General features: G+C 41.3%; 1 protein-coding gene across 5 annotated transcripts in view; it reads left to right on the top strand.

Annotated features, from left to right (window-relative positions):
- Positions 1 to 23,289, top strand: part of SPRING1 (SREBF pathway regulator in golgi 1) — a 118,843-nt gene that overhangs the window by 34,388 nt on the left and 61,166 nt on the right. For 2 of the 5 annotated variants that reach the window (XM_075434631.1, XM_075434628.1), the window contains one exon: positions 5,712 to 5,933. The exons of 2 other annotated variants lie outside the window; for them this stretch is intronic. In XM_075434631.1, coding sequence (XP_075290746.1) covers positions 5,712 to 5,723 — 12 coding nt within the window. In that variant the 3' untranslated portion in view covers positions 5,724 to 5,933. Of the gene's footprint in view, positions 1 to 2,096; positions 2,223 to 5,711; positions 5,934 to 23,289 lie in introns of those variants that run through there. One more of the 5 variants, XR_012765422.1, reaches the window with a different exon arrangement.

Here is a 23,289-nt window from a genome sequence, read left to right as displayed (position 1 = left end):
ACAGAACGTCTACGGCAGAGGCAGTAACTCCTCCTGGCACTAGGAACTGCTCGAAACTTAATTCCAACAATGTTACAACATGAGCCACTTTCTAAATTACCTTCTGTATTAAGATTGCAGTTTGTCTCTGTGTAGTAGTTACGGCGTTGCAGAATCTCGATGGAATTACAAACTCTGTTTACTTGGTTAGGTTTGTGACCTAGTCATTCAGTACCTTCATCCTCCATCGTAGGGCCTTTTAAGTTAATGCAGATAATTTAGTCCGAATTTACATAATCTCACTTGATCATTAAGTATAATCAGGGTCTATTCTCACAGTCTCATTCTGAGATATTCGCACACATTGAATATGAAATGCCACCTGTGACATCTCCCCCTGCCTTAACTGATCAGATACCTCCCATTCAGGTAATGGCAAAAAAAAAAAAAAAAGCTTTTCTGAGTCTTGACCTGAGTTCCCAGAGTGATTGAGGTCTTACACTGGGCACTCCTAAAAGAAAGATTCCTTGGGGCAGCTTCGTACTGTGTCAGCATTAGAGCAAGCAGGTTAGAAAATGTAGCTCCTATTTAATCAGATGGAACTAGACATGATTTTCTAAGGGGCATCTGACACTGCAGGCAATTTAACCCTTTATAATGAATATCAGCTGTTCCAACTTCTACATTTCTTGTTTTAATGAAGAATTGAACATTTGAAAATTAACAGTTTGCACTTCATTTTCTATATCTTGATAGACAGACAGCTAGCATTATAGATTCCAGGTTTGTTTCAGTGACTGCAGATCAGCTTCACTTCACTTACAGGTTAAAAAGAATTCCCTAGATACAGTCCTGCAGATTCAGAATGGAATCTGAAGGTCAAAGTGGATTCCCCCTGTCTCCTTCATCACCAGCAACAATAAAGACCTACTAGTTATTTCTTCTCTTGCAGAATATTTCTAGTCTCTTGCCAAATTAGGCATAGACCTCATCTCTTAGGGCAGGTTTTTGAAGTGACACAGGCTGCTTGCAGAGCTGCCCATTGCTAGCAGTTTTGCTGAATGGGTCCTACCAAGAGGAGAAATATTTGAAACTGTGGCCGCAGTTTTAAGAGCTGTTTTTTGAAATTCTTGCCTTCATAACTGCTTTGCTTTTTTTGCCCAGTAGCATATTCAGACTGTGGGTCTCAGCAAAATAGTGGCAGCTTATGGGAGGAACGTAGTATGATGAAACATGAGCTAGCACTCCTGATTACGTGTTCTAGCCCCAGCGTTGTGAGTCTCTTGCATCTGTCACACCTTATAAAATGGGGATGTTTTTCTGCTGCCAGTTCTTATGGTAAAGCTCAGTGTTTGTTTATAGAGGACATTGGGATATATGCACAGACAGAATGTGAAAATTCTATTAATGAAAGCAATTTAGTTTTAATAGCTGCTGTGTGAGTGCTGGATCTGCTCAAGCAGAGACAAGTTATTAAAGGTGATAGTACAATGATGATTAGAGCAAGCCCCTGGCTACAATCTTTCCCACATTTAAAGCAATTTCAAGCATCAGGATCTTGCTGCTACAACTGGCAGCACAGGTGGCTTACCTGCTTACATACGCACATGTAGGATTTCCCCAAGTTAGATGTTCCCTGTGTTTTTTGATAATGCTTACTTTCCTTCCTTTCCTCTCCCCCAACCCCTTTGCAATGGAAAGAGGAAGATATTTCCCTTTTGCTTTCTTCCTAAAGACTGCTGTGTATTTTTAGCTGCTCAGGATGTCTCCGAATAACACACTGACTCTGAACTTGCATTGTCAGCCTTCCCTGTAAAGCTCCTCCTGGGAGGTTTACGGCTCACTCTCTCCAGCTTTGCTGATACAGCGTGTAATGTTTATACCTGCAATTAAGCACTGGCTGAGCTGCGGCCCAATGCTGGCAGCTTCTTTCTTTCTCCCTCTGCCCCCCCTTCTGTTGCAACTCTACTCCGGTGATACTAGATTGATATAGTACATATAGGGGTGATTGCCTGTATAAAAGTAAAAAAAAATGGCATTACTCAATAGCAGAAAAACCTGTATGTGCTCTGCCCAGCAAGAATGAGATGGACTCAGATCTATATTTCTTCTTCCAGATGATTAATAATGCCTTCCTCCCCTGCACTGCTGTTTTCCAAGCCAATTCATGGATTTTGAGATTTACCAGATAAGAGGTTCATCTACAGTTTATAAACTGTTTTTCTTTTAAACAGAACACAAAGGTTAGTTTCTTTTTTTGGGTACTTAACAGATCTTTTCCTCGAAGTATCTAGTAGCCTGCAGTTGTCTCAGAACTGCTTAACAGAATTTTTTACCAGTCCACAAAACTACCTTGCACTTGACAGGCAAAAAGTGTGCCTTTGAAACACGGGCCTCCTCTAGATGGGAAAGTGAGGCGGATTCAATTGGAGCAGAATTTTCAACTAGCTTTACTTAAGCATTCACAATGCAGACAACTGTATTCCAATTTAAGAGGGTCTTACTCAAGTTTAGCTTTGGTTTACTGTGTATTCCCAGTCCATGTTAGCTAAACCAAAATAAACATATCTTACAGACTTCTGCCAACAGTTGACTAAATGGGTTTGAAGTCACTCTTACTTAAGTCAGTGCAGCTGTGGGTGAAAATAATGCCAAATGTATTCACTTATCTTCAAGACAGTGCCAACAAAATGCATGAAGAAAGGCATCATGCACATTTTCCATGGTTAATGTATCTGCAAGTTCTCAGTGCATAGGGGTGCAAGTGAAATTGAGCCTCAAATGCCATGGAATTAAGGCTGTCATTGCTGTGTGCATTTGTATTTATTTTAATGGTCTCCCTGAAGTACATACTGCTTTATATGGTTGATGTTAGCTCGCAGTTTGTCTGCGTTCAGTATAAACAGGAAGCTGTGGTTGCCATGCAGCTGTACATTCAGATCTTTGGGAGTCTTCTCTCAGCTAAACTAAAAGAAAATGCGAGGAAGAGTGCATGTCAGAATTCAGGTTCTGTTGACAGGTGAATCTTGTCATGCTTTGAGTATGGATTTTGACTTTAAGATGTAATTAAGGTCTGTATGAATCTCTTGCAAGATCTCAAGAACCTCTTCTGACCAATGCTGTGATCCCACCAAGAACCCCTCTGCAAGTGGGGTATAACTAAGTATATTAATAAGTATAAGGAGATTTCCCACCTATCAATGGAGTCCACTATATAGTTAAAAAGATACTCCGAGCTGAGCCAAGTTTGTTCATTTATCCTTGAGGATTCTTGCTTAAATAAAATGGGCCTGAGGGAAGTACGATTATCTTAACTTTGTCTTTTACCAGAGAAAATGTTTGAAGGCCATGATTTTATGCAGATCTAGGCTTTATTTATATTAACAGAAGATACAGTTGGGTTACCCAAATCTTTTTAGGCTGATAGCTGGGATTCTTTTGCCACTTCATTAAATTTGTGAAGTAGCAGCAGAGGTATTAAATTTAATAGGCATCACTGGTAACACTGCAAAAAGAGAAAAAATAGTTAAGTACCTCTTCTTGAAAGAGTTCAATCAGACTTCTGTTTTTAAGCTTCAAAGTCAATATACCTGCTGTTTCTAGAGCTTAAATCAGCATACAAAGGAGTTTTTTCACCCTTATCCACTCTTAGAAGTTTCTGTTTTCTCTCTGACTTGGGCTTCCACAGTACAGTCAGCTTTCTAAGTTCCCATTTATTGTTTATTGCAGTAACTCAATTGAAATACGAATTTCCTCTATGAATGCTGGGGTTTTGTAGATCTAAAGCCTGCTATTTAGCTGCTCCTAACTAGGACAGATAGTTAAATGGTTACTGCTTCACAAATGTATCAAACAAGCCCACTACCTACCTGTTATCTCTCTTTTCTATTTTACCCCCTCCTTGAGAGTAGACTTACCAACAGTCACATGATGCTTGGCCACCAAACCCCGTCATCCACTTTGGACTCAAATAGGGCTCAGAGTACCTCTTTACCCAATAGAGAGAATGGTATTATGCGGTTTATTAGCTTATAATGTAGTGTTGTGCTAAGTTTCCCAACACTACTGGAGCAATTGTTCTTGTCACTGAAGTTGCTTTGCAGTGTGGTGAGTGTTGTTTATCAGTTGCTCTGTTTTAAATATGCAAAGGACAGACATACGGTTTTAGTTCAGAAATAATTGTTAAAAAGCTTCCTTGTAATCTAAGGTTAAATAGCAACAAAACTCCCAAGGGAGAGTTCAGTGTAGGTGTGTCTTAGAACAGGCTCTAACAGCTGTGAAAATGAAATAGCTACTTCTCTAGCAGATTTTTGGAGCAAAATTAGCTATCTAAAGCACATAAATAAGCTGGTAGGTTGTTTTCTTACTTTTCAACATCAGAATAATTAATTGGTGGCTTATATTTGTATGTTTGAAAAGTAAGGCCTTGAAGAAGAAAGAACTTTTCTCTCCCCAAAATGCTACTTTCAGGTAAGAGAGAGCTGCCATAAAGCAACTTCTATTTTGTGTACATTTGTAAACAATTTAGGATTTTTTCCATTTGACCCTATTTCATCTTTCAGTAATATGGCCTGTGTATCTTGAATGATATTTTAATTACAATAATATTGTTGACAAATTTGGAGAGAAACTTGAAGGTGAATAGTGGTTGCAGGCAGTCATTTTGAATTTGCCAGCTGGGAATGAAGGGCATGTGCTGTCTAGGTACAGACTGTCTCAGATGCTGTGTTGGTGCATCATGAGGTTATGAAAAATCTTTCCAAACAGCAGCTGCACAGCTAGTGATGTTTTGGTGTGAGTAGCAGAGAGGCATGGGCAAAATGTCAAAGGTGTGGCTTGCTGTGCCCTCCTTGCCTTCAAGCACTGAAGCTTCGTTATGTGACTCACTAGTTACGTGTGTTGCTGTTCACATCAAAACTGCTTACAGAAACCACGCCGCACTGACTAAAACTCCCAGTTACTGGCAAACTGACTGTCAGCTTGTATACGAGACCTGTTCTGAAGTGAGCCTTTTTTTTTTTAGTTAGGAAGTGTTATGCAAGAATCTGAAAATTTCGGTCTTAAACTTCAGTGAGAAGAAAAGGTGCTGCCAAAGAGGGGCCCTTTCAAACTCTAGCTCTGTAAAAGGGTAGAAATATCAGCTATAGGAACCTAAATCAAATTTAATCCCATCCTTGTGTCAGATTTGACAAACTTTGAGATGCTGCATGGAAGAGTGTCCCACCATCAGCTCTATTCTTGCTTCCATCAAACTTCAGTCAGTTAAAATAGCAGAACTCGTGGGTCTCAGGAAAATTTACAAACTTCTCTACTGTGTGTGGTTGCAGAAAGAAAAATATAGGCAAATAGTGAGATAAGTTGTTACCATTCCTGCCTGTATTTTGAAACAATGTGGACACTGATTAGTGCCAAGATGCACTCCCTTCCTAGGATTCGGCTATAACAAAATACAGAGTGAAAAAACAAACTCCTGTTGTAACACATGCGCTGATGGCACAGCACCACGTGACAGTGTGAAACGGATTCCCTCCGTGCAGACTGGCTACCTCTGCATCCTCGCTGCGTGGCTGGACTTCAAACAACTCGCTGATGGGCTCTCATGTGCAAGGCAGTTTTTAAGTGGTGGCCGTTTGTATGTGGGAGCTGAGCTGCTTTGAAAATCTGTCTGTAGCTGTCAGTGTTCAGACAATTCCAGCCTCTTGCTCACATCTACATTATCAATCTTTTCACAGATGATTGAATAAACTGGCTGAAGCCTGCAGACTGCCTTCAGGAAGAACTAGCTCACAGTACAATTGGGCCCACCACAAGACAGCTCAAATGGTTTTGTATAACATCTCCATAGATCTTCCACTTCTTTGATTTCTTCTTTAAAAAAGAATACTCAAAAGTATGTATCTTTGTAGAGGGATATTCAGGAGGGAGTCAGGCAATAAACTTAAATAATGTTTTAATTGTGTTTGCTTCTGTAGCTTTATGAGTGTATATATGTGGGCTTGGTTAGGAGATAAAAGACCAGATTATACACTCAAACTGCTGTAAAGTTAAACCTTTCTGCTGAAAAACATGAGGTACTCCAGATTTGCCTTGCTGTAAATTATGTACAATCTCACCTGCAGTGTTTTAAGAACTAAGTAGGCTAAGACATTGTTCTGAGCAAAACCTGAAATAATAAGATGCTTACCTCAAATTTTAAATTTCAGACCCAGCCCTGACTCTCTATCCAGCCATCCAAGCCTGCATAACCGTATCATAGGTGCCACATTTTGGATTTTGGTCCCCAAGACACTTTAACGTGGTAAGGACAAAGCTCATTAATCCAAAGATAGCACAGTGTTAAAACAAAACAAAGCTGAGCTGTAATCCTGAAGATTCTAGTTTCAGGAGAAGGATTTAATGTCATCTCAGGGTGGTTGCCTTTTTTTTTTTTTTGGTTCTGTTTTGTTTTCAGGCAAACTTCAAAGTGCCTCATTAGATGCCTTCAGAAGTCATGAAGATGAAATGAATAAGAAGCGATTCAGGCAAATTGTTGACTCTGGAGAAGGGTTTTAAAAAACAACAACACAAAAGCAAAACCCCTAGGGATCGCTGTAATTGCATATCTGAAGAGTATTTCAGCGCTGGTCTGCCAGCCTCACTTAGCTGAGGCACGTTTTCTTTATCCTGAGAAGGGCTGATCTTTTTTGTCCTGGCTTCTCCAGCATCAGTCTAAATTTTCCTTGACTGTCTAAATTTCCCTTGACTGTGTCATAGTGATTGAGCCTCACAGACTTCCTGTGGGGAATGCTTTGTGCTGTAGAGCAAATTTGCTGAGGAGAGATATATTCAATATGTGCTTTTTAAAGTGTGTAGGAATCCAGACAATTTGTTAGCTGCAGAGGAGAAATGATTTTTTTTTTTTTTTAAGTTCTATTTGTTTCTTTAACTGTCCTGAGATAGGACGAGAGAAAGAAAAGAAACAGAAAAAGAGATTTTCTCTCTGATAGATGGTTTCCATTTTGTCAGGAGTGAAATCCTTAGGTCATCCTGAACAGTGAACACTGTCCTTTGGGAGCATGTGCTTAGCTCTTTCAGGTGTAGCTGAGCCCAGCCCTCCTTGGCACACCTATTCGTTTGTAAAACCACAGATACCACAGAAAGTCTCCGCTCTATGACCCTGTTTCTTGGAACAAGTGTGGACACACACTCACTGTGTCAGCAGGGAAGATCTGTCTGCCCTGCTAGCTGCTGAATGAAGACTAGTGAGGAAGGAGGAGTTTGCAAGCCAGGCTTTTTGGGACGTGGCACTTTGCAATACCGGAGTGCTACTCCAGTTCTCCTGCAAACCTCTGGATGATGCTGATCTCATCTGAGTGGGGACATGGACACCAAAGGCTGAGCGGGATGTGCTTCATAGCTCTTACCAGCATTCTTGACTGTGTGTGTCTCTCCCAAAGGAGTGAGCAGGGGTGTGGTGGAAATCAGAGGGCAGCTGAGCGCCTGCTCCGCTTCATGTCTTGATTAGACTGGCACCCAGCTGCATTTCTCCTTATTGACCACCTAGGTTACTGTGATGAGACCTCCCCCTTTTTCTTTTGTGTCTGCTGTCTCACCAGTGCCTTTGAGTCTTTGAAACATAATGAGCAGAAGAAGAGTAGGGAAGCTGGTAAGGTTGGTTTAATTTTTTTTTCTTTTTCTGTTTTTTACTTCGTGCAGTTACCTTTGTCATATGTACAAGGAATATGTGAAATTTAACATTTGCTGAGTTCTGCATGTCACACACCTATGCACAAGCTTTTCTAAAGGTTTTTTTTTGGTAGAAAAGTAATTGTACTCCAGTTACAAGGATCGATGGGAATAAAAAAGACAAGTTTAATAGGGAGAGGGTAATTCCATTTTTTGTGCTACCTGATGCAGTTGAAAAAACCAGCCATGCTTTCAGGCTCTCTTAGGTTGCTCTCTTCATCTCCGGTTGGTGGTGCAGGCCGGCGGTGTGCGGCTACGCGCGGCAGCCAGACGGGGCTGCTCTGGTCCTTGTGTTACAGGGGAAAGCGCAGGAGAGAAAACAGTGGAAAACAAGCGCTAGGGAAAGAACGGTTTGTTCCAAAACATTTGCTTTGTAACAGGGTCATCTATAAATTCTGGGATTTCCTGTTTGCTGAATGGCAGGCTTTCTCTTTTCAGGTTACAGACTGGAATAATTTTATTACAGCTCATTGTAAGCTTCTTTCCTTTCCAAGCCCAGATTTGCAGCCTTTGCACAGAAATTTCCCAGCTTTCTTGGGTTTTAAGTTGTATTCTTCAGCGCTGTCCTCTTGAGCTGTGCTTTAATTTCCTTTGGGCTTTGGAAGTGGTGAGATCATGGTAGTTTTAGGGGGAAAGTATTAGACACATTAATGGGCTCTTTTCATGCTGATGTATGTTTGTTCTGGATACCAAGGAAGTAAAACTTAAAGAAAACTGGAAAAATAGTAATTTTAACCACAAGGAGCCTGATCCTGCATCCAGTACATCTTGTGAATTCACTGACTTGACTGGGAGTTGTCAGTGTTCAGGAAATCCAGGTTTTAGGCTACAGCTAGTCAGGATATTAAAAAAAAAAAAAAAAAAAAAAACAAAAAAAGAAACAAACAAAACCCAAAGAGTTTTCTTTCAGAATGCACCTATTACTGGGTCACCTTTGTCAAGAATGCTGTTGATAAACCCTGTCAGGGTAGTCCCTCAGGTCCAGACCCTTTCAACTGAAACAAGTGAGACCTGTCCCAGAATATTATCTCATAATGAAAATAGCCTCATGTTGGGAGAATTTACCTGCGCTGTTAAATATCTAGGTCAAGTCACAGGTCTGAAGCAGGCAGTGACAACGCTTCACGTGAGTGCCTTGAGTACCTGGATATCTTAGTCTCTTTCTGTTTCATGGAAAGAGTGGGAAAAAAATCAAAAAATTCATCCTTTGAGAGCTGATGATAAGTGAAGAGAGAAAGAGAAAGGTAACTGCAAGTTCTGTGAGAACAGGATACTCTTTTCTGCCTAGCTATCACATGAGATACGCTCTGTGGTCTTCTAACACTGGTGAGATGAGCCGTCAAAGTGGTTGGTCAAAGCAGTTGTATGTGGCTGACACTATACTGCAGAGGACTTCAAACAAGATCCTCTGCCTGGCCTGGGGAGCATTTACTGATTAGATTTATAATGAGGGAACATTAATTTCTTCTAACTGGGGAGCAAATCTTCCACTGACTCAGCTTGAATTTTTGTCAGTGGTACAAGGTTTTAGAAGCTCTGAATGCATGATTTTAAAGATGTCTGTTGTTGAACACGCTGGGAGCATTTTGTCTTTGTGCTGAGTTTAGCAAATTCTGGTCCTTGATTGGCATTCTTGAGCACTATTGTAACAATAATGAAAAGAAGATGATTAAAATCTGCCTACTAGTGGTGGGGGATGATGTTACTATATAGTGATATAAGTAAGATGGTATTACGAGCTTCTTGCATTCTCCCCTGGTGTGAGCACAGTATTTAAAACATATCTCTTTGTTGTAAGAGGTTGAAGAAGAGGTAAAGTGTGTAACTGCTGGTTTTGTTTTAACTGATGAAATAGCTAACTTATTTTCACATGGAACTGATGCTTTCCATGGAAATTTTGTCTGTGATAACTTTGGTGAAAGCTTCAGACTATTTTTGTGAGGAATTAAAAGCATTCAAGACATGCCTGTCACTTTAGCTTACATATTTCCACAGGGTACTTTATTTGTGTTTTATGAAAAAAATAGAAAACACAGCAATATGTCTTCTGCTTAGCTTTAACAATCTCGCATCTTGAGGCAACAAGCGAGAAGAAATTTTTCTTCATTGGAAGCTGTTCTTCCGCATATCAAAGCATGGAGTTGCTAATAGGATTTTCACAAGAAAAATAATAACACCTTGCATTCACTAGCATCTGCTGTCCAGCAATCTTAAAGTGCTTTTGAGAAATATTTATTAGGATTCATGACTATGAAATTGGTAAAATTTTATTGAACTGGGTTTACAAATGAGAAAGCTGATTGTTGTGTCTCTAACACTCACAAGTACCACTCATTCAAAATGTCAGCATTTTTGAAGTCTTAATTTGAGGGAACTGGGTCCTGATGTTCAGAGCATATCTGTTCCCACTTTCTTCTGAAAGGGTTAATTGCTGAGAAATTGAAGAGTTGGGCCCACTGTTTTCCAAAATTGAGAATGATCTGAGAAGACACTGCTGCAGAAAATTTATGTCTAGTAGCTGCTCAAAGGACCAACAGGCTCGTATAGTAGTTAAGCTGAGAATAAAACTAGGATCTATTTTATTTGCAGGATCCTCTTCTCATTCAAATATTTATAACGCTTGCTGAATACATCTCTGTGTGGATTATGTGGGAGGAAGTATGAAATGTATGTGTGGTATCTCTATGATAAAATTTAGCTTGCTGTGTGGGTATAATCTAAAAAAACATTAGATCAAGGGTACAACTATGTTGAGCTAATCTGATGTATGATACACTTAGATTCTAAAATTGGTTGTACTGCAACTGCCAGTACTTTGAGCTTCCACCAAAATTCTTCCTACCTCTGCATTCTGAATTTTAAAATATGTAGTGTAGTTACATGACAACAGTCACTAATCAGTATAGTGTTGAGCCACCTGAAATCACAAAAGTAACGGTTCTTCTCCTGGCACACTGCAGAGCTGCTTCTGAGCAATCATCCACGCTATCTGCATGCAGTGTCCCCAACACACTTGCACGTATATAGACCGTATCTACTACTGCAACCCTTGCCTGAATTAAAAGTCACTAAATGTAATGCATAGCCACATTTGCAACTAGACACCTCTGTGTTGTTTCCTGTTATGCATGAGCGGTAAAAGTAGGGGGAAGAAAAGCAGTGTGATTTGTAGGAACACCTCACCAACACTATATTAAAGCATCAGTGTGTACAGCTGGTCAAAATGGCAGGCACTGCACCTGCTGGTCAGGATGCGGGTGCAATTGTGTGGGCTGTGGATGGTAACAGGGAGGTAGCTGAGGCCAAGAAGGGGGACTTGTGGTATGGGTAGAGATGGGATATGACTTAGCAGCTTATTTCCTTACGGTGCACGGTTTGTTTGGGACTACGCAACCTGGGGAGCTTATCTGAAAGTCAGCTAAGACAGTTCTTTGGAGGAATGAGTTGGATGAGTTGTTCAGCTGTGGAAGGGTGTATTACCCCTGCAGGTCGCTGCTGTTAAGAATATGTTAGGTGTATTGCAGCAACTTAGAAGTCCTACGTACAGACCAGACACAGTTTCCCTAGACACAAACAGGGGAAAAAACACCCCAAAATAATTCATGTCTTCAGTTCTTTCTGGTTCTTTGGAATCACATTGCTACTAATCAAGACTATGGGAAGGATAAAAATCTCAAGAGGAAATAGTTCACCTCTGAGCAGGGAAATTCTTTTAAATACAATTACAACTGGATGCCAGAGTTTAGAATAAGGTCTCCTGCATGGCAAGGCTGTGTGCCAGTTTTTATAAAATAAAAAGGTGTAATTTATGCAGTATTTCTGTTCATCATGCTCTCTGCTTAAGATGTCCATTAAAGCCCATCATATTAATTTAACTGAAAAATTCTGTGGGAATTGTATTAGATATTTTCCCCATTAAATTAATATTACATCCTTTAAATAGAATTTCTGGGCACCCATTGTTGTCTGCAGAATTATTATGCAAATTGATACCTTCTGTCTCCCTTTTTTGGATCTGACTAATATAACGTTTTTTTCTTTTGCCCCCTGTCTACTCGCTCTTCCCTACCCTATGTTTGATTATCCTCTTCCTTTTGATTTCTGGGGTCATTAACATGATGCTTTCTGGGGCTTGTCCCAGGACATTCGTTGTTTGTCAGTTTGGGCCTCTCTGAATTAATCTGTTAATTAAGGTATGGGGACTGTGAAGTGTAACTCCCCCGGTAGCAGCCTGGCCTTATGGTGAGGGAAAGGGCAACTCACTTCTCTCAGCAGCTAGAGAGAGGTGAAATGAGATTAAGGTTGTTCGGGACTGACCTTTAATCGGCCAGTTTGGGGGCAAAGAGAGCACCGTGCCCAGGGCTTCACTGGTGTCTCTGCAGATCTGTCACATGGATACCGAGGTGCTTGGTGGGTTTAGTGCATCTGCAGCACATGCCATGTAGGAACCTAACTGTGGGCACTACCTGCATTGGTTTTTCAGGAGGACACAGTGAGCCACTGTCCTTCCCCCTCTTCACCCAGCTGACAGATGAGGGGGCTGTGCATTTCCATGTAAATTGCTACCTTTTTGGAACCTCGGGAACCTTGATAAATGCTGTCATGCAGTGGACGCCTCAGTGCATGTCACGTTCAAGACCAACAAACCCTTGCAGTTCTTACACAGGTTCCCTAAATAAGCCAATTCCTTTTTTCCTTGTGAGCTCTCAGCTTCCCCATTTTCTGTTGCTGTGTTGTGCTTTTTGCCTTTTCCCAGACTTCGGCTTCTGTTGGAGCTGTTTTTGTGCGGGGTGATACTGAGTTAACCGGCAGCAGTGGAGCTGGAGCCCTTTAAGAAGTTGGGGCATTATCCAAGTAGCTGCTGAATCTGGGAGTCATGACTCGTACGTGCTGGAGCGCCGAGGGAACAGCTTGTGCTCGCATTCAGAGGAACAGGTGCCACTGCGCAACTGGGGACACCACAGACACAGGCGCAAGGAACAGCAGCTTGTTCAGCACTGGTTTGATATTGTTCCATAACCTGATACAGGCAATGGCCTGCAATATGGGGTTGTGCTCATTAGCTGACCACCTGCCTGACACCCTCCCCCGTCCTTTCCTAATTAAACAGTGAGCTCAGATTTCCCATTCTGCATCAACAAAACCAGGAGGGGAGATGGCTCTGGCTCCTGTCCTGTCACCCAGACACAGCCTAAAAAGAGCAGGGTAGTACTCAGCACAGACCCTGGCCCAAGAACAAGAGAAGTGCCTGAAGTGGGATTGCATCTAATCAAATAGCTTCGGGAGTCTGTTGTTGAGTTTGTGGGTCAATGTGTTTTTCTTTTTGCTTTCTCTAAAAAAGTGCAAGTCCTTGCCTTCATGGTTATTTTTGCATAACAGCTGTGTTTCCAGTGAGCAGCTGGGGGAGCTGCCTGACTCAGCAAATCTCCTGCCTTAACTGTCAAAAAGTGCACTCAAGCAAGACTAGGAATGCTGTGGGCAAAACCGTGGGTCCCCTCCGCTACCTTCTGCAACCAGCGAAGAGAGAGATGCTTGTTCGCATGGATAGAGGTGCTTAGATTCAAGGGACACGAATCATTCGCTCTGGGGAGTGTGCCCATAAAGAAGGAACAAATACGTGGTCTTCATTTCAGAAATATATTGTGTGCATAAGTTGTTAATGTCTGTAAAAGTACTCGATCGTGTAGAAAGCACCTGATACGAGGCTGGGGTGCTGTAGGGAACGAGAGCCTCTTTCAGTAGGAGCAGAGAGCATTCAGTGCTTGCCAGATTAGCCTTACAGAACAAACCGAGCCATTTTTATACTTCAGTCCTATGACAATATGCAATGTCTCATAAGTATCTTGAGTCACTTTTTCCAGACAGGTTCATCATATCCTTTGCATGGGGTAGCATTTGACCTCTCTACATGTGTTACTGATTTGTAGAAAGTTTACATGCTGCAGAGTTGGGGGGGATTTAGAGGGTGGATGAGAACTGGTGAGAGAGGAGGCTAGGAAGACAGTTTTGCCTAGTGGTTTGAATAATGGGATAAGAATAGGAAGATTACCAGCTCTACTTTTGACCTTGGACAAGTAATCTCCCTCTGCCTCTCTCTGTCTTCTGCCCTTTGTCTGCATTGTCTGTTTTGACTATAATTCTTTGATATAAAGGTGGTCCCTCTTCATGTGATTGTATGGTGTCTAACAGTCAAAAATTGAGCTGATGGAGAAATTTTCAGTACTACTATGCTGCAAATAAGTAACAAAAATAGTGTAAAAATGAATCTGTTTTGTAAAACACAGTGGGAGTTGCATGAGCAGCAAAACACCAGTTAGAGTGAGGAGAAATTAAACGTCTGGTGTAATTTGAGTCCACTGTAATAAGCAAACTAAAATTCCACTTGCAGTGAAGTTTTTTGGGGCAGCAGGAAAGTAACTTTCCTTGTAAGCATGAGAATTTGACTGTTTCACAGGGTAACAGTTTTACCATTTGCCTGTTTAGGAAAAAAAAGTTCTTTAATTGATTGGATTTTCTGGCAGCACCTCTGTCTGGGATTGAGTCTCGTGGCACCTCCTAAATTTGTAGCTGGTGGAGAAGAGTGAGAACACTCCTCTCCCCCGGGAGCACACAGGCCTTCCCTGGCCTATGTAGCTGTGTTTGTCTTAGGTATCCTGCCTGTCATAGAGGCAAGGTGTCCTTCCCTTTCCAGGCAGAACAGACCGAATAAAGCATCTGGCACGGACGGACCATTGTATGTCCTAATGCAAGCGCAGAATCTGATGAGTGTCTTCCCTTGTCTTGCCTCAGAACCAGGCACAGGAGTCATCAGGGCTGGCTGCCTAAGACAGCAGCCCAGTTAGTGAACAGTCTTGCAGATGTTCCAGCCAGCCTGTGGTTAGCACTGGGCTTAGCAAGTGCTGCATCCTCACTAGAAGTGTCCCAGAACATGCCTTGTTTCACAGAGCCCATCTTGCAATCTTACTTCACTAAGTGCCTGAAGACAGCTCACACTATTCTGATCCCCACAGCCCTGCTATTCTACCAAGTCAGGTAGTGGTGATGACGCAGCAATCCCTCCGAAAGTTTCAGCACAGCTTCATATCCCACATATAACGCAACAGAGGTGGCCTTCCTTATGCCAGGCTGTCTGTGTGATACAATTAGGATTTCATAGCAATAAGAGCTAACATTTGTTTACTTCTCTTCCTAATTGTAACTAATGCATCTTTTTGAAGATAGGAGCAGGCAAAAAAAAAAAAAAAAAGACTGAGGGTTCAACATGATTCACTTCAGCCAGCTTCAGAATAACATTTCCCTCTGTGGGTAGCAGTGACTCCTTACACACTTGATTGCTCCATTTCCTTCCTACCCCCTCAGCAGACTTTTTTTATGCCAACTCATACAGAACTCACAGGAGCACAGGAAGCCTTTTGGTATGTAAGAAGGACTTGAGCCCTTTCACATGCTCTTGTATCATTTGTGAAATTAGATGCACATGTACCCTCAGTGCTAACTGTGCTGATCCTCTGTTTAAAAAAAAAAAGGTTACTTAAAAACAAAACCACCATAGTCAATCCATATATGTGTGTGTGTATATATATACACACATATGCAGAGAGAGTGAGAGCACTTTGTCGTGATTTGAGTTGACTCAGCAGGGTTTGCAACCAACACTACTTCTCACAGTGCTGCTGAGACAGAGATTTTAACGTATGAATACATAACTAACATGATCTGCTGCACATAGACTTGCTGAACCCTATCCCATGGATATACAAATGGTATCATTAGGAACAAAGGTTCCTGAGGATCTTCCCAATTCATCTGCTCCAGTCTTTTGCTGTCACAGGCAACTACTTCTCACGCATCTGTTCACACAGGGAACATAACTCTCGTATGAAAGCTAAATACTTTCTTTTGCCCTTATTTTGTGAGGAAGAATAAAGGGCCTCTTCACTTACCTCATGCACACAGAACTGAGAAAACACCGGTAGGTGGCTCGTGAGATATTAAAAAGTGTCATCAGTGCTACACCATTTCACTGCTTGTCCTCCACCTTGAGAAGATAGTTATTCTGAACAACAGGCCGTCCCTTTTTAAGGTTAGTCCTGTTTACTGAAGGAGCAGAAACTTGTTATTTAATCTAGATTTTTATTTCATGTGTCATAAATAGCATGACTTTCCTGCAGATTACGCTAATATTTTTGTGCTCACAGATCTTCAGATTAACCATTTAGATGCTGAGTACTTAAAATAATTTTGACTAGGTGAAGCAGTTAATCGGGCAGATTAACTACTACATTGAAAAGATTCAACCACCTCCACAACTGAGACAGACTGACGTTTAGGGAATCAGTCTAGTAAGTCACTATCCATCTTCCACCCAAGTCTTCCCAGAATGCTTAGTTTGTGGGTATGATTTAGGTACAGAACCCAAACCAGTCTGTCTAGGTTGAGCAGAAAGATGTAGACGGAGGCAACTGACTTCTGTGTGAGAGAATGGCAAGCCTAAATCAGCAAGATGATTTAACGGGACAGTTCCTGCGTCCTTCTCTCCCATTAACAGGAAGATGTTAGAAGCCTGGCTCCTAGCTAGGAGAGGTATCTTCCTTTCCCTGCCTTTCCCCGTGTTAAGCGAGAGGAAATTTCCTTTACGTCCTATGTATGTTTGCGTGTGAATGTGTCTCTGTGCATTGCTGGGCATGCTGACGCATCCCACATTATTTCTAAAACCGATGTTTACGGAAACCTGTGTGTTCTTCAACCTGTCATAAACACAGTTAGCATGTGAAATTTAAGTTCCCCTCCTTTTCATGAAGTTTTTGGCTACTTCAGATCAAATCCTTCCCAGGATGGTTTGCTCAGTCCATACTCTACACCTTCTTCTCTGTAGGATCTCCCACCTCCTTTCTGCCTAGATGGAAGAATGAACCCTGCCTGACTAATTAGTCAGTAAAAGGCACTTAAACCTTTCCCAGCAGGTTCAGCACCCACTAATTCACAGCATTTTAGCTCAACACTTACAACCCCTTTTTGCTTTCCCCAGTGTATCATTTTTCTGCAGTCCTTTGCTTCTTATTAAATCACTAGCTGTCCAGGGATTATTTAACTGCATGAACAGCATTTCCCCTGCCAGACCCCTGCCTGTCAATGCAAGACACTCCTTTAATACAAGGCAGTCATCCATAAAAGAAAAGAAGGTGGAGACGGTACAAGGAGTCACACCAGTGGAAACAAAGGCTGATGATGGGTTCTGAAACCATGTGCCTGCTGCATGATCTACCTTGTCGGCCTGCCTTGAGCATAGTGGCTTTAGCAACATCTTTGTCCTCTGAAAGCCTTAGCCTGCATAACACAATAAATAATGCCTTGGAGCAATGTGACCTGTGGCAAGCAGTAAGTGATGACATTGTCAGACATACACAACTGTTGAAAGAACTAGACTGTAATCATCATGCTGTACCCATGGAAAGACATTTGGCAAATGAGATTCCATTTTCACATTGGTCTGTGCTGAGCATGTAAATTTCCAGCGGGACAACCAGCATTAGGGATGTGTAATTGATTGTCTGAATTATAATAAACAAGCTGTGACAGGTGATCATCCATCATATTCCTGCTGCATGTTCCAGCACCACTGTGAGTCAGGGAGAGAGAGAGCTGGAATGTGAACAAGGAAAATGAAAAGTCAGATTCATACAGAAATAGAGAAGGGATATAGAGTAATAGAAAAAAGGATCATGGTGGAAGTGAGAGGGGCCTGCAACCGTGAGAAAAAAACCGCACAGACGGAAAAGACTAATCAATTTCTACGACTTGTTAGCAATTGTATTGAATAAAAAGGTCCCTTCTACTGTTACTGCCGTTGAGAACTGGAGGATTTGCTGCAGTGGTATTTGGAGGTATTTGGAGCTAGGCACGCTGAGAAATAAATACAAAGCAGAGCAAAGGAGGAGCTGTGATTAGAGCACAACCCATTACAAAAAAGTGCCTGTGTGTGTATGTGTGAGAGAATGAGGACTCCACAGCTTTGCCTTCTTGTTCAGGCTGAGACACTTCAGTCCACAACTGAATGGTCAAAAACAGTATCAGGTTTTTATGACCATGCTAAGGAGAATGCTTTCTCTGATGCCTTGATGTTCTAAAAGCCTGTGGTTTGCTGTGGTGTTGTTTCAGAATCAGAGTGATCTGAATGACGGTGCTTTCCTAAGGAAGGGGGACAGGGTCTAGAGCATTTCGACTCTTGTTTCTCAGACCAGCCTTTCCAGGCAGGAAATCACTGGTCTCAGAACATGTCACTTGAGGACATGTTGAAAAAAACCTGGGGAAATAGTGTCTCTGGATAGGTTGGACAGTGGTATTTTCCTGAATATTTACAAGCACACTTCATACAAACTGGAATGTGGGGCTTCCTCACCCTCTGTGCTGAATATGACTAGGCAACTATGGGTCTAATTTGCTCCTTTAATCTACACAGTTTCCTTTGTTTTACTTGCTGCCTATGCACTACGAGTGATCAGAATTTTTTTTTCCAAATTTGTGAAATTTTGGATCTCTCAGACTTGCTTATGGACAGATTTATGCCATTATTTGACAGTCACCCAAACAGTAATTGTCATGGTGTTGTTTGTCTTTCCTGTTTGATCAACTGCTTAGACATTTCCCCTACAGACTTTTGCCCATAAACATTTGAAATTCACTTTCTGTAAATGTGATAGTCACCAGAATTTGTGGTATAAATGCTTATGTAAAATGCGTGTGAACACAACTGGTACAAACTGGCTAGAAGAATGAAGTAACGATGAAAATTCTTACAATTACTGTGAAATGTTTGAGAAAACGATATAAAAATCTTTAAAGTTGGAATAATTTTTAGTTTGATCAAACGGCCCTTGAAACAGGCTTCTTTTTGTGGCTTAAACTTTTAAGATTAAGCTTCTCTCCAGAAAGTAAAAATAATTCCACCTTTTATGTAATGACTGACTTTGGTGACGTATCTCTTACTGAGACTTCTCTGCCCAGATGGCAAATTTTGGTCCTGTCTGACTGAAATCCCGAGATCAGTGAAGCAGTGGCCATTTGTTCCTTGAGTTCTTCAGCAGGAATTTGATTTAGGCATCCAAGTCCTCTATGTGAACAGAGGCAGTGGAGGGGAAGGCACAGTGTAAACTGCTAGTTTCTGAAACTGGGAACAAATCCTTTCTGAGGAAGCAGAAATAAGGGTGGGAATGGAAAAGCTTTGCAGCAACGCAGGATATGCTCTGGACAGAGACTTTCTGGATCCAAGACAGGATATTTACCTTCTCACCATTTTCACTTCTCATGGTTATTTTGTGACTCAAGCAAAACATGGGAAGGGGTGCAGTTGGAGACGAAGTGGGAAATCTCTAAGGAGGCTTTATCTATTAAGGGAAATGGGAGATGGTTCGGACTGGGAAGATGCAGAGTGCTGTGATGCCTGTGTTTGACTGTAAGTAACTGCTGCTGGCACAGCAGGGGTTTATTTTGGCCCAGAGCTGCCCTGGGAACAGCAGAGAAGCTAACGCTCTTGGAATTCTCTCCCTTTGCGATTCACTCAGCGACTTGGCTTAAAAAGAGTATTAAAAAAAAAAAAAAAAAAGAAGACAGGAACTGTATCCAAATATTGAAGCCAAGGTTTGTATGTGAAACTGTGAGGAGCAGATTAAAAACCCAACAACCCTGATCTCCCTGACTAGAAAATTTAAAGGAGGCTGGAAGGAAGGGCTTGTGTACAGATGGAGGGAGATGAACATTCGGGGGCAGTGGCTTCTATTCTGAAGCACTCGTTCAGCTCTGAGTGAAATACGCTTGTGATTTCTGGAAAGGGAGTAGCCTCCTTCCCCAGCAAACACACCAAATTTGCAATATCTGTGGCAGGGAGAGGAAAGGACTGAGAGGCTCTAGGGAAGGAAGCAGCAAAAGCTTTTTTTGTTGGTATGTTTCTGAACATACAGGTTTTTGTTGTTTCCATTCCTGCTGCTGCTCTTTCCCCAGGGCTGCCTTCTTGCCTCTCTTTCCAGAGGCTGTGGTGTCCTTGGTCTCAATGTTCATCTCACGCGTGGGGAGGAGCCACAGTGTACTGAGACAGTGACAAACCTAGCAATGGCGTGAACAAAGCACACTGTAGGATGAAAGTCACCGGGCGCATAATGATTACAGCTGGCTCAGGTTAAAATGTCAGATTCAGGATTTTTTCTTCTTCTTCTTCTTTTTTTTTTTTTTTTTTATTTTAAATAGCTGCAAAGCTGTTTCATCAGTTCACATGGGACACAGTTTTATCCACGTGAAAGGAGTGTAAAATATAATTTTCAGTATGAGTATTGTTTGTTACATGATATATTTTGAGCCTAGAGGATGAATTATGTTTCTTAAATACCTGTTTCAGTACATAACCAACTACTTCACAAACCTGTGGCAAATGCTGGGACCTTCGGGGTATGTACAAACCAAACTGGATAGATTTTGTTGTTGTTGTAATGGTTAGTGAAAGGGCAGCATAATAGCTTCCATGGAGGAACATTGCTATAAACAGTATCATTTGCAATACCAGACTTTCTTGCAAATAGAGTCTTTTTCTCTTTTTCTTTCCTTTGTCCTAAACCAGATCATTTGTTAAGCTGGACATGACAATATTTTTCTCCTCTTTTTTTTTTAAATGTAAACAGAAGTGAACACTGAGTGGAAATTCTCTGCAGCCTTAAGATATCCAATTTTTCACTTGACCTTTATGAAAAGTCAATTTGTGCTTTGTTTCTTTAACATGAAATCCAAAATGCCCTCCAGTCACTTCCTCGCAGTATTCATTTTTGACCATAAGCAAAGTAATTCTACGTTTGCTCTTTTCAGGAACTACTAATGCTCAGGAGACGGGGGGATTCATTTCTGCTTTTTGTTTATACTGGAAAGCTCGGGTTGCAAAAATCTGGTGTCACCACCATAATGTCACTTAGTTTGCAGTTAACTGCGTATTGCAAAATGTCAATGCAAGCTCACTTTGAGAGGGGGAATGGATAGCTGTAGATTGAACAGGGACTGAAACCCCAGAGTTCTGAGGCTGCATCTGTTGCTGACAAAAACAAGTTAGGCCAGAAGTGGCAGCTCGGTTGGAGTGACTCACACTTTGGAGATCCCCCACCAAGGCACTGTGAGTCTGAATTTTGGAACAGGGAAATACCTACATTTCCAGATGGTGGGTCACAGGAGCTGCTGCAGGTCTGCGGAACTGCTTTGTTACTTGGGACAGGTTTAAGAAGAGAGTGTATGGAGTGTCCTTTGAATTAATTTGCTTATGTTTCACAAAAAATCCCAACAGGGTTTTTCATAGCATTTTTGGTATTCTGGCTCTAGAGGTTCAGTGGGGGATTCATACCCAGTGATTTTTTGTGCATTTAAAAACTTCTATCTGAGTAAATCTCATTAAAGTCTTTGGTAGTCCATCGGTGACTTCCTAAGTCGTGTGGTATGGAAAACCCTTTTAAAAGAGTGCTGCCCCACTGGGTCTCACCAGGTAAGTACCCCTGCACCACGAGTGCTCTCCAGCTAGTACCGAGACCTGAAGGCACATGTCCCTTGACCTTGTTCCTCGTACCTCACCCAGAGTGCATATTTTTGGACACAAGTATGCATACCTTATCATGCCAGCTGTTGCTTTAGTATTCTAACGAAACTCAGTGTTTCCGAAGAAGATGCTGCAGTCTATAAATGTTGGTGAAGAATCGCAGATTCCTGTCAGTACCAGGTTTATTGCTGGGTTAAACTGAAATACAATTACATTAGTAGTATATGACACTGGGCTGAAAACACCATCACAGGGTGGTTGATCATACCAGTGGCGTTTCTCTGCTGACTGAACCAATATTTGTAATATACGTGCTCCTTGGATGCCTTAGAAAGGCTGGAAGGTTAGCAGAACGGCATGAATTGAATATTATCTTGTATGGACTTTTTTCACACAACTGTGATTTAATTAAGGATTACATTTTTGGAAATTCAAATACTGTATAGTATCTCCTAATTGTCTAGTGTTCCAAAACTAAAGTTAACACAAAAAAACAGCCATACAGAATAAATTCAGTATCTCCTCTTTTCAAACTTTCTAATATGTGATAATAAAAATTCTGCTTGTAAGGTATTTTATGTATTTTGTGACAGTATGAGGCATTTAAATTAGGACCTCAAAATGCTTTATGAACACAGATTTGTTAAGTCTTCCAAGACTCAGTGGAGGAAAGTGAGTGTTCTTGCACTGGAAGTCTGCAATATAGTTGGAAGGAGAAAAAAAATCTAGGCCTCTGGATTCTGTGAATCCCTTACTTCAACCACAAGATCTTCCTTTCACATCTGTGACTCAAAAAAAAAAAAAGTGATTTTTCTTCATTGTAATGAGATGTAGTAATTAGAATATGGAAACAATCTGTGGCCTTAGAAACTGTACAGATGTCACTACTGCATTTTATAGTCACTTGGGGCTTTGTGTTTAACTGGAGATAGAATTTGAACTGTCCTGTTCCAGAAGCAAAGGCTCTTAACATTTAGGCTAAAAAAAGAATCTGCACTGGCTCTTTGCTCTAAAGGGCTTATGATGTTCACATGTGATAAGATACGATTCTGACCGCTTAAAACAATAGTGTGCCAGTTATGTGTACGTATGAAGGATACAGGAGTGAGAGTTCCTGGACAGTTTTTAGTAGCTCTTGATGTCTGATTTATTAATCAGTCAATTCATTTAATGCAGCTTTGTGTGCAGGGTGATATGGCTCTACGTTGTATAATTTATTTTCCTTGTACAAAAGAGTCATTGTCCTGGTTTGCCAATGAGACCTTGTAAAAGTGTGTGTGTTGCTCAAGCAACTTTTTTTTTTCTTTCTGCTTTGGTTCCTGTTTTTAGCCATCTGCTTGACATTACGTTTTGCCTTTTGTGCCTGCAGAACTTCCCAAGCCATTGTAAACTATGCTATCCAACTCTTTTTCTTCTGTTAACCGCTTCACTCCAATGTCACCCACCCGTGGTGCCAGGGAATAGTAATGCAGAGGTGTTAGAGAGAACCTTCATATACATGCTTTCAAAAGTGCCTTTGCGTTTGATCATAAGGCTGTTATCTAAAAATTCATCAGACTTGGAAACCAGTATTTTAGAGTTCATGAGAAATTGATTGGCTCTGTGTTGTTGGTGGTTATGGATGTAGACCAGGAGGACATTATGCTTCTTCAGGTTTTTAAAAAGATGAGAACACTGAAAGACAGCTTTCGCTACTAGATCTAGTGAGTTCCCTGTGTTATTATTAGGTTAGGTTGGGTGATGGAGCCAGTCTTCCTGGCCTTGTCCACATAGCAACTTCTGCTGACCTGCCTACCAAAGGAGGTGCAATTCCAATGCTCTAGCTATCCCAGCGTGGCTTACCATATGGATATGCTTATTCAAACGTAAAAACATTCACCCAGGGAGTTATATTATTACAGCAGTAAGTCTATGTCATACATATCCTTGAGGATATAAGGTCTTTAAGTTCCGAAATCTTGAAGAAAACAATAGTGGTGGCCAGTGAAGCGAAATAAGAAAGAGAAGTTCTGTTACTCTAAGGA

Source organism: Opisthocomus hoazin, chromosome 13 (genome assembly GCF_030867145.1).
Source record: "Opisthocomus hoazin isolate bOpiHoa1 chromosome 13, bOpiHoa1.hap1, whole genome shotgun sequence".
In the NCBI taxonomy this organism is placed as follows: Eukaryota; Metazoa; Chordata; class Aves; order Opisthocomiformes; family Opisthocomidae; genus Opisthocomus; species Opisthocomus hoazin.
The sequence above is the reverse complement of the archived record's forward strand: the minus strand, read 5'-3'. Positions and strand labels throughout refer to the sequence as shown.